The sequence below is a fragment of the Gekko japonicus genome, unplaced genomic scaffold, assembly GCF_001447785.1.
Source record: "Gekko japonicus isolate JY-2015 unplaced genomic scaffold, Gekko_japonicus_V1.1 scaffold2817, whole genome shotgun sequence".
In the NCBI taxonomy this organism is placed as follows: domain Eukaryota; kingdom Metazoa; phylum Chordata; class Lepidosauria; order Squamata; family Gekkonidae; genus Gekko; species Gekko japonicus.
The window spans coordinates 70,852-82,630 of NW_015177101.1; the positions used below are offsets into that span (position 1 = coordinate 70,852).

At 51.9% G+C, this 11,779-nt stretch overlaps 1 protein-coding gene across 1 annotated transcript; it reads left to right on the top strand.

Moving 5' to 3' along the window:
- The first annotated feature begins 718 nt into the window (after window positions 1-718).
- Window positions 719-1,746, top strand: P2RY6 (pyrimidinergic receptor P2Y, G-protein coupled, 6). The gene has a single exon (XM_015428292.1). It carries the CDS (start codon window positions 775-777, stop codon window positions 1,744-1,746), a length of 972 nt encoding a protein of 323 aa, XP_015283778.1. The 5' UTR covers window positions 719-774.
- The last annotated feature ends 10,033 nt before the right edge of the window (window positions 1,747-11,779 follow it).

Consider the following 11,779-nt stretch of genomic DNA (forward strand, 5'->3'; position numbering starts at 1 on the left):
TGGTTATTGAATGTATAACTTATATTTGTGGCTGTGTGCAACAGATTCATGCAGGAGACATCTATCAGTACCTATTAGCCATTGTGGCTGAGGGTTACCTCCACGTTCAGAGGCATTAAGCCTCTGAATTCCAGACCCGGGGGGGGGCAACATCAGGGGAAGGCCTCGGCCTCTATGCCCTGTTGTTGGCCCTCCAGAGGAACTGGTTGGCCACTGTGTGAGACAGGATGCAGGACTAGATGGACCCTCACTGGTCTGATCCAGCAGGGCTGTTCTTTGATTCTTATAGGGGAAGGCCTCGGCCTCTCTGCCCTGTTGTTGGCCCTCCAGAGGAACTGGCTGCCCCCTGTGTGAGACGGGATGCTGGACTAGATGGACGCTCACTGGTCTGACCCAGCAGGGCTCTTCTGATGTTCTTATGAAGGCCTTGGCCTCTCTGCCCTGTTGTTGGCCCTCCAGAGGAACTGGTTGGCCACTGTGTGAGATAGGAGGCTGGACTAGAGGGACCCTCCCTGGTCTGATCCAGCAAGGCCGTTATTTGGTTCTTATAGCGGAAGGCCTTGTCCTCTATGCCCTGTTGTTGGCCCTCCAGAGGAACTGGCTGGCCACTGTGTGAGACGGGATGCTGGACCACTGGTCTGATCCAGCAGGGTTCTTCTGATGTTCTTACATTCCATATTCCTAACATAGATGTTTCTCACCCCCCAGGTTCTGCATGGCCAGAGGACAACCTCGGATGTGAGCTGAGCACGAGGTGAACCCAGTGGGTCAGGAATGGATAACTTGACCACGTCTGCCGGCGGGAAGAACTCTTGCACTTTCCACGAGGAGTTCAAGCAGATCCTGCTGCCGCTGGTCTACTCCGTGGTCTTTGTGGTGGGCCTGCCCTTGAACGCCATCGTGATCGTCCAGATCTGGCTAGCCCGGAAGGTGCTGACCCGCACCACCATCTACATGCTGAACCTGGCGGTGGCCGACTTCCTCTACATCTGCTCCCTGCCGCTCCTCATCTACAACTACTCCCAGAAGGACTACTGGCCCTTCGGCGACTTCACCTGCCGCTTCGTGCGCTTCCAGTTCTACACCAACCTGCACGGCAGCATCCTCTTCCTGACCTGCATCAGCATCCAGCGCTACCTGGGCATCTGCCACCCGCTCTCCACCTGGCACAAGAAGAGGGGCAAGGGGTTCACCTGGGCGGTGTGCGGGGTCGTCTGGTTCCTCGTCGTCGCCCAGTGCCTGCCCACCTTCGTCTTCGCCTCCACCGGCACCCAGAGGAACCGGACCGTCTGCTACGACCTCAGCCCCCCGGACCGCTCCGCCGGCTACTTCCCGTACGGCCTCACCCTGACGGTGACGGGGTTCCTGATCCCCTTTGTCCTCGTCGTGGGGTGCTACTGCGGCATGACCCGGATCCTCTGCCAGAAGGACGAGCTGATTGGCTTGGCCGTCCGCAAGAAGAAAGACAAGGCGATCCGGATGATCATCATCGTCGTCCTGGTCTTCGCCATCAGCTTCTTCCCTTTCCACCTCACCAAGAGCATCTACCTGATCATCCGCTCCAAGTCGGGCGTGCCCTGCGCCACCCTCCAGGCCTTCGCCATCACCTACAAGTGCACCCGGCCGTTTGCGAGCATGAACAGCGTCCTGGACCCGATCCTCTTCTACTTCACCCAGTGCAAGTTCCGGGAGAGCACCAGGCACCTGCTGGACAAAGTCAGCTCGAAATGGAAACACAACTCATGAAGGGTCATTTGTCCTGAGTGTCGAAGCCAGCGGGCCGCCGTGCCATGGAGGGACTGGCAAAGCTCCAGGGTGGTGGCAGTTTAATAGACAAAAGGGTCCCTGTTGGTCTTGCATTGCCCAGCTGTTTGGGAGAGCGGGCCCAGGGCCAGGATTTTGTGGCTTGCGGGGCAAATTTTTTTCTGGTGGGGCTGAAGTTCTCAGTGCAGAAAGAAAAGCCATTTAGCCAATAGGAAGCTGTCGCCAGGGTAGATCTCTAAACTGCAAGCTGTCAGCCACTTTAGACGACAGTTCTCAGCTGCTGCAATTTAATCACTTCTGCCAGCCTAAGCAACAGTTCTGAGAACAAGCCAGCAAGGTGTGGGTGATGACTTCTCTAGTCAAGAAAGCTAACACATAGGCAGAAAAACTCTCTTCAAGGAGACCAGTTTCTTGACACAGAGTTTGAAGGGATCCTAGAGGTCACCTACTCCAACCCCCTTGCTCAGGGTGGGAATTAATCAATTACAGCACCCCACTCTGCCTAAAGGTGCACAGACCTATAAAAATGTTTTAAAATGATTTTAAAAAGCATAAAAGCAATTATTGTGGGGCTGTGCCTTTAAGAAAGGGGGCGGAGCCCCAAAAGCCCCACCATAGCTACCAACCTGTGGGAGAGACTCCCAACTTCTAAGGCTCTTTGTTAGTTCTTTGCTGAGATGGACACGTGAAGCTGCCTTATAGTGAATCAGACCCTCAGTCCATGAAAGTCAGTATTGTCTACTCAGGCCGGCAGCCACTCTCCAGGGTCTCAGGCGCTTTCACATCACCTGTTGCCTGGTCCTTTTAGCCTTAGGTGACGGGGACTGAACTGAGGACCTTCTGCATGCCAAGCAGAGGCTCTGCCACTGAGCCACACGCCCTCTCCGTAGCTCTCCAGGGTCTCAGGCAGAGGTCTTTCCCATCACCTCCTACTTGGTCTTTCTAACTGGAGATGCCCAGGATTGAACCTGGGACCTTCTGCATGCCAAGCAGAGGCTCTGCCGCTGAGCCACGGCCCCTCTCCATCGCTCTCCAGGGTCTCAGGATGAGGTCTTTCACGTCCCCTCCTGCCTGGTCCTTTCTAACTGGAGATGCCCGGGATTGAACCTGGGACCTTCTGCATGCCAAGCAGAGGCCCTTCCACTGAGCCACAGCCCCTTTCCCTCAATAATGGAGAACAATTACTGTGTAAATAGCTGGCTGCTAGTAAGTACCTGGGAGCTGCGGTGGCTCAAGTGGTTAAGATGCTGAACTGCAGGCTGTGGAAGGTCGGTAGTTCAGCAGTTCAAGACCCGAGTTGCCGCATGACGGAGTGAGCTCCCGTCTCTAGTTCCAGCTCCTGCCAACCTAGCAGTTCGAAAGCAAGAAAATGCAAGTAGATAAATAGGGACCACTTCGGTGGGAAGGGAACAGCGTTCCGTGCGCCTTGGTGATTAGTCATGCCGGCCACATGACCACGGAAATGTCTTCGGACAGCGCTGGCTTCTTCGGCTTTGAAACGGAGTTGAGCACCGCAACCCTAGAGTCAGATTCGACTGGCTTTCGAGCAAGGGAGACCTTTACCTTTACTAGTAAGTACCTTCCTCTCTCCTTTGCACTGAGGATCTATTCACAGTAGTCCTAAGGACGGCTCCACAGTAGTCCTAAGGACGGCTCCACAGTAGTCCTAAGGACGGCTCCTTCCATGTCTGTTCCCAACATTTCTCATTCACCCTGCCTTGGAAGAGAGACCAAGAAAGAGGCTGATGGGGATCGAGCAAGGCCGTGACTTGGACAAAAGAAAAAGATTCCAGTCCAGTAGCTGTGTTATGTACTGAGATCGAGGCAGCGTTTCGAACAAGGGATTTCTTTATTCGCTCAGAACACACAACACCACACAGAACGGCCCAACTATATTCAGTTTGAACCAGGGAAACCACACCCCCTGGAACAATAACGCCCAATCAATGATGAGTGCTTGGGACCAATGGGAACTGTTCCCGAAGGTAAGAGTCTTTCCGGATTGGTCTGTCTGACAACAGCGGCCAATCCGGTTGCTTCGTTTAGGATGCCAACAGTCTATGGAGCTTGTGACCGATGCTCCGGCTTTACATGTCTAAACAGAAACCCTAATACATAACAAGCTCTTTAAAAAACCGACATGATTTCCAGGGTATAAGCTTTGCTCCTTTCGTCAAACTGACATTAAGTTACATTGACAGACAATGCGAGGAGGGAGATCCAGTTCGTCAAGACGTTCTGGGGTCCAGAGAATGGAGGAGAACGACTTTCGGCCGGACCCTCTGAGGCTGGGCTGGCAGCCGTCAAAGAGAAAGTGTTCTTTCCGTTCTGCTAAGGACGGAGCCCGCGTCATTCAAATCCCGCGTCTCGCCAAACCAGTGGAGTTCCAAATCCAAACAAGACTTGTGAACTGATTATTTGAAGAAGGACAAGAAGAGATTGGATTTATACCCCCGCCCTTCACTACCCGAAGGAGTCTCAGAGCGGCTCACAGTCTCCTTTCCCGTCCTCCCCCCACAACAGACACCCTGCGAGGTCGGTGGGGCTGAGAGAGCTCTCTCGAGGACTGCTCCTGAGAGAACAGCTCGGAGAGAGCTTGTGACTGACCCAAGGTCACACCAGCAGCTGCACGCGGAGGAGTGGGGGAATGAACCCGGTTCGCCCACATTAGAGTCCGCACTCCGAACCACGACACCAAACTGGCTGTCAAGTTTGACAAGGAATCTCTCATGCATCTACAGGGTAACCACTGTCGGACAGGATTGGCCCGCTTTTAAAGGCCGTGAGAGGACGGACTTGGCCCTAAAAAACAGTTCAATTGTAATTCATTGCCACTGATGTAACAAATGGGGTTTTATGCCTTCAGCTCTCTCCTTCTACCCCTTTTCCAGGTTCCTCTGGTGGGAACTGGTTTGGCGTTTGCAGTTTCTGTAGGTAGCCTTGATCCCCCCCCCCCTTCCCCTCGCAACGGTTTTAGGAGGATGCCTGCAAAGGGGGGATGGACCCCCCCCCCCCTTCCGCTCGCAACGGTTTTAGTAGGATGCATGCAAAGGGGGACGCAGAGTCCGTGACCTAGCGCAGGTCGGCTGGTCATCTACCAGATCTGCCCAGCGGGGCTGGGGAAACATGTTCTTGAGAGAACGGGAGAGTGGCAAAGCGAAGTATGGTCCGTTCATCCACCCCCTGCATACAATTGGTTGGGAGGTTTAGAACAGGGCTACCTACGAATTTTGTCTTTTTAAAAAAATTACTGTGAAGCAGGGCTATTTTTGGGCAGGAACGCACAGGAACGGAGTTCCAGCTGGCTCCCAAGTTGGCCACACCCAGCAGGAGCTCATTAGCATAATAGGCCACACCCAACAGCAGAAACTCATTAGGATTGGCTACATTAGGGGTGTGTGGCCTAACATGCAAAGGAGTTCCTGCTACAGAAAAGCCCTGGGTTTGGACAACAAAGAAGGTAAACAGAATAAGAAGCAAAAGGTGGGTGTGGCTGGATGACCACACTTCTGGTAACGTGTGAATGTGGCTTAATATGCTAATGAGTGGTGCAGTCAGGGGTGTGGCCTAATAGGCTAATGGGTTTCTGCTGCTGGGTGTGGGCTAGTATGCTAATGAGTTCCTGCTGGACTTTTTCTACAAAAAAAGCCCTGCTGTGAAGAAAGGAAGTTTCTATCTATCGTCGTTGCACAAGCTGGGAAAAGAGACATAGGTGTACCAGTCTGGAATCTTGGGTGTGCCTGTGAAGAGTACCCAGAGCGCTGGCATATTGTCAGCTGCTCCATTCACATCCGTTTCTCGTAGGTAGCCGCGGGTCCCCTAGAATGGTGTGGCCAGTCAGAGCGGGGAGGATTGAGCTTGGCGGACCGATGACAGCTTCATGCATCGACAAGCGCTTTGGGGTGGGGAAGGGGGGGAGCCTTAAGGAACCCCGCGGGATTGGGCGCCATAAACCAGTGTAAAGCAGTGAGACCTAAATGCATGCAGTCGAATGTGTTTCGGTATGTTTAATTTATTGAATTGTTTTCATAAAACTCAAAATCTGCAGAAGACTTCAGTTTCCCTTCTGCATTTTCATTTTTGTCTTCCCTTTGGTAGGGTTGAGAGAGGTGACAACATGTCAACCCTTACATAAGCCAGGTTGGGGGGATCCGTGGATACCCTCCCCCCCTTCCTTCTGCACTCCCATGTGACTCGAAAATGCCCCTTTGCCTACACCACAATTTGTCATTTCCCCCAAATCTTTCTCCCCCCCCCCCCCCCCCAAGGCAGGATTTGAACCAGGATTTAAGCCGTGGCTTGGAGTCCTGGCTTGGAGCACAGAGAAAAAGACAGCATTTTCGATTTGGGCAAAAATAACAAGCTAAGGGATGGTCCCCAACGTGGTGCCCGTGGGAAGCCATTTTGTGGTTGCCCCCCCATGTCAATATTCCATAGGTGCCTACAGACTCAAAAAAGGCCCCCAGTATGGGTCAGTCACCAGAGGTCGCCATGACTTCCAGATGCACACAATCACACGCACACAAATACATATACACATATGAAAAAGACAAAAAAGAAGAAAATATTTTGGAATTGCACACACCCATAGTGACTGCTTGGGGGGCAACAGTGGGAGGGCTTCTGGAGTTCTGGCCTCACTGGTGGACCTCCTGTTGGCACCTGGGTTTTGGCCGCTGTGCGACAGAATATCAGAGCGGATGGGCCATTGACCTGATCCAACATGGCTTCTCTTATTAAGGTTCCCCTGTTTGTTTGGCCCTTTGGTGTAGTGGTTAAGTGCGTGGACTCTAATCTGGGAGAACCGGGTTTGATTCTCCACTCCTCCACATGCAGCTGCTGGATGACCTTGGGCAAGCTGTAGTTCTGATAAGAGCTGTCCTTGAAAAAGAGCAGTTTCTGTCAAGAGCTCTCTCAGCCCCACCTGCCTCACAGGGCGTGTTGTGGGGAGGGGAAGGGAAAGGAGTTTGTAAGCCGCTCTGAGACACCTTTGGGTAGTGAAGGGCAGGGTATAAATCCAATCTCCTCTTCTTCTCCTTCTTTTACCTCACAGGGTGTCTGTTGTGGGGAGGGGGAGGGAAAGGAGTTTGTAAGCCGCTCTGAGACACCTTTGGGTAGTGAAGGGCGGGGTATAAATCCAATCTCCTCTTCTTCTCCTTCTTTTACGTCACAGGGTGTCTGTTGTGGGGAGGGGAAGGGAAAGGAGTTTGTAAGCCGCTCTGAGACACCTTTGGGTAGTGAAGGGCAGGGTATAAATCCAATCTCCTCTTCTTCTCCTTCTTTTACCTCACAGGGTGTCTGTTGTGGGGAGGGGAAGGGAAAGGAGTTTGTAAGCCGCTCTGAGACTCCCTTGGGTAGTGAAGGGCGGGGTATAAATCCAATCCTTTCTTCTTCTTCATCAGGTGCTGCAAAAGCTTTCCCACTCTCCTTTCTCCCTCCCTGCAACGTAGGTCACGCACAGCAAACCCCCACCACCCAAAGTATGCCTTTTAAATCTAATCTTGTGTACAGCAGATCTGAAATGTCCCTCTGACGGAGAGAGGGAGACACTTGGCCGACGTCACTTACTAGGTGCCGTTTCGGGAGATCCCAGATTCAAGGTGTTGTCTGCACCCCCCAGGGCGATTCCGTTGACGGGGGAGCCGTAGTCCGCCACTGTCACCAGGCAAGCAGATCGCCCGAAATCCCAGAGGCGGGCAGTGCCGTCCCGGCTGCTGGACACCACGTCCCTCACTCACAATGTTAAGGCCAGTAGCTCACAAAGTAGGATTTTTGTGCACAAGGCATTGAATGGATCATTTAATAACAATGGTGTGCGACACAGACGACTTCTGACGGCCCCGTGGAGTTTTCAGGGCAAGAGATGGGCGGAGGTGGTTTGCCCTGGACCTCCTGGAGGGTCTCCCGTTCAAGTCCTAACTGGGCTGACCCTTCTTAGGTTCCCAGATCTGATAGAATCAGGCTAGCCTGGGCCATCCCGCTCAGGGCAAATAGACATCCAGAGGTGGTTGGCCATCGCCTGCCTCTGCGTAGAAACCCTGGACTTCCTTGGTGGTCTCCCACCCAAGTCCTAACTAGAGATGTGAAGGCCCGGGGAAAAACCGGAAAAATTCGGGGGGGAAACAGTTTCCCCCCCGTTTTTTTTCCTGAAGCCTTTTTTGTTTTTTCCCGAAAAATTGAAAAAAATAAAATAAAATAAAATAATTGACTATGGAACCTTTTATTTTAACATGATGAATAAAATATTTTAGAACAAGGTGTTCAAATATTTTCCAAATCATATATATACTTGCAATTTCTTGCTTTCGAACTGCTAGGTTGGCAGGAGCTGGAACTAGAGACGGGAGCTCACTCCGTCTTGCGGCACCCGGGTCTCTTTGTAATCATTGTTTGGATACACTCTATTTTTAATAGGCTAGTTGTGATAATTTCATGCCAAGTAAAAATGTCCATAGTCATATTTTATGTCCTAAAGTAACAGAATGACTTTCAATCTAGAAAAGACCAAATAAATGCTAATGTAGCATTTTTTTCAATTTTTCCGAAAATTTCCGTTTTCCCCCGGGAAAAACTGCAAAAAACCCGGGTTTTTTCCCGAGCTTCAAAATTTTACATCTCTAGTCCTAACCAGGCCCGACCCTGCTTAGCTTCTGAGATCGAACGAGATAGGAAACAGCCTGGCCCATCGAAGTCAGGGCAAAACCACTGTGCTTCTAATTCAAGGGTCTTGCTATAGGGAGGCTCTCAGGAAACCTTGACGCTGCAGCCGGCATAGAGCAGGACGCGGGAAAGCGCACAAGAGCTCCCTGCGAGACTTTGCGCCCGCCACAAGGCACCGTTCAACTGAGTTGCCCTCCCCCCCACGCAAAGCAGCTGCTGGTGTTATAATGCATGGGGGGGCCAGCCCAGTTTGAGGCCACGACCTGTGCGTGCAAAGGTTCGCAGGAGAAAGCTTTTGCCTCCGCCAACCCTGAGCTTAAATCAAGCTTTAAAAATGCCCTTGGGGAGGGCCTGGGATTAATTAGGAAGGGAGGAAAGCGCCTCCCCCCCAATGTTAATTAATCACAGGGGTCATTTCCTGCGGGAGCGCACAGGAGCCACAGGAGTGGAGCTCTGGCAGTAAAGAGCCTAGGGGGCGGGCACATGCAACAAGCCCCACCCCCTGCTCCCAGCAGCCCTCAGTCAGAGCAAGAAGCAGCCAGGTAAGTTGCAGAACCCCCCCACCCAAAACAGTCCAGTGACACCTTTAAGACCAAGTTTTATTCAGGTACAAGCTCTCCCTCCTCTGCGAGGACAGATCTGCACGTTCCCCCACTCCCCAATACCTAGCAATCCAAAACAGTCCAGTGGAGCCTGAGCGGTGGGTGTTGCCTTCTGACACGCTTCCAGTGATGTTAGGGGGTGTGGCATATGCAAATAAGTTACACTAATGAGTTATGCTAATGAGCTCCTGCACCTCTTTTTCCACGAAATGACCCCTGATTAATCACACCCCCTCCCCAAGGTCTCTTTCTCTTACATCGGGCATGCACTCCCTGACTTTAACTTCCCAGCATCCCCAACACGAAATCTCTTCCATACAGCATGGAGGAATAAAGATAACCCCCCTTGCAGTGATGTGCCACATGACCTCGTGAAACTGCCTCATACTGGATCAGAACTGCGGCCCATCAAAGTCAGTCTTGTCCACTCGGACTGGCAGCGGCTCTCCAGGGTCTCAGGCGGAGGTCTTTCCCATCACCTCCTGCCTGGTCCTTTTGTAACTGGAGATGCCGGGGATTGAACCTGGGACCTTCTGCATGCCAAGCAGAGGCTCTACCACTGAGACCCTTTCACATCACCTACTGCAAGATCTTTTAACTGGAGATGCCAGGTATTGAACCTGGACCCTTCTCCACGCCAAGCAGATGCTCTGCCACTGCGCCATGGCCGCTCCGCAAAACAAGAAGGTGCCTTAGACTGAATCAGATCCTGGTCTCAGGCAGAGTTCCTTCGCATCACCTCCTGCCTGGTCCTTTTGAACCAGAGATGCCAGGGACTGAACCTGGGACCTTCTGCATGCCAAGCAGGGATTCTGCCGCTGAGCCGCAGCCCCTCCTCTAAGGAGAGACTCTCAGTTTGATTTACACATATAGACATGATGAACACATGTGTATGAATCAGATCATCCAGGTCAGGCATGTTTCACTGCTGTTGTCCCCCCGCCAAGCCACTAGAAGGCGTGCGGAGGCTTTTAAAGAATCAGCAATTGCTATAGCACGGTGATGGCGAACCTTTTAGAGACCGAGTGCCCAAACTGCGACCCAAAACCCACTTATTGATCGCAAAGTGCCAACACGGCAATTTAACCTGAATACTGAGGGTTTACTTTAGAAAAAACAACTCATACATTAACTTAAGATGATCCAAACAAAGTAAGGAAAGCAATCCCAAATGCTCTCATTGACTTAAAATTATTTGGCAGAGATGCGACCCTTTAATGAGGGTCTGGGCCTGGCTGGGGCGATGGCACACGTGCCCACAGAGAGGGCTCTGAGTGCCACCTCTGGCACCCGTACCATAGGTTCGCCACCACTGCTATAGCAGATGTCCCTGACCCTGACCCTTTTGAGCATGTGGGCAACTTTGGCATTCTGACACAGTGTGGTGGCCCTAGCCACAAAATGGCTGCCACAAGCAGGCAGAGCCAGCCACAGAAGGGTCTGCCGCAGCTTACCATCAGTCACACAGTGAAGATCCTTGCGCTGTGAAGGAGAGAGAGAGATTGGATTTATACCCCACCCTTCACTACCCGAAGGAGTCTCAGAGAGGCTTACAAAACTCCTTTCACTTCCCCTCCCCACAACAACCCTGTGAGCGAGGTGGGGCTGAGAGAGCTCTGACAGAAACTGCTCCTGAGAGAACTTGGGACTGACCCAAGGTCACACCAGCAGCTGCCTGTGGAAGCGTGGGGAATCAAACCCAGCTCTCCCAGATTAGAGTCCCTGCTCCTAACCACTACACCAAACTGGCTCTGTGGTGGCAGCTGTTGCCAAAGCAACATTTGTAATAATCTGCCCAGCCAATCAAATATCCAATGGCCAATCAGAAGCCTTGCTGGGCCAAAGCACCCCCTGGCTCTGCCCACTTTCTAGAAACACCTGGCAGACACCAGAAAACAGGTCAGCAGGCACCACTTTGGTGACCCCTATGTTATAGCATTATAGCACTGTAGCAGTTACCGGTTTTTAAAAGAAAACCTTGGAAAGCATGTGGGGAAAAGGCAGCGGTGCAAGGCCGAGAGCAGGAAAATGTGGGCTGGATCTTCCCATCCAGATGGGGTGATAACGCACTTCGGACAGCACAGTAGAGCGTTTTGGGGAAGGAGGATATGGAGGACAGGGGGAAACCTGGGGAAAGGAAGATCAGAGGGTGACAGCAATATATCGTAATGCTATAGCAATCTATTACAATGATGTACTAGGTTCCAGCCTTTTTTTTTTCTTAATCAGAAAATCTCGCATCCTTTTATCGCAGAGTTGTAAAGGGAAAACTACAGGCCGCATGTTTCTCCTTATAACTCCGCAATGAAAAGGGCTAGTGGCAAGTTTTTAGGGGGGGGGGGAAGAAAGCTGAGAACTGGTAAATTGTGGCACTGAATCGTTCCGTTGTAACCCCACAGTGGTCTAGCACTTGAAAAAGATTAAGCAGCCGCTGAGGACACAACACGGTTTATTTTTATTATTTTTTAGATTAGCAGACGCACCACAAACAAACAGCACTGCAAGGAGGATAAACAGACCCAGCACGACAGAGCAACGAGCAGCGTGCGGTACAGACGTCTGGTGTTTAGCCAAACCATCCCGAGTCTCAACCCTTTAGTTATGGACCCATTTGATTTGTTTTGTGCCGGGCATCCGTCCTACAAAGCCCTGCTGGTTCTGCAAAGATTCCTAGGAACAAGGGGTCACAAAAGAACCCCCTATGGACCGCAATTGCCATCGGAAACAATTCCCTGCACCCCCCAGAGTGGCTG

Coding starts and splice junctions, on each gene's coding strand:
- P2RY6 (XM_015428292.1), top strand. CDS start 775: ATGGATAACTTGACCACGTCTGCCGGCGGGAAGAACTCTTGCACTTTC.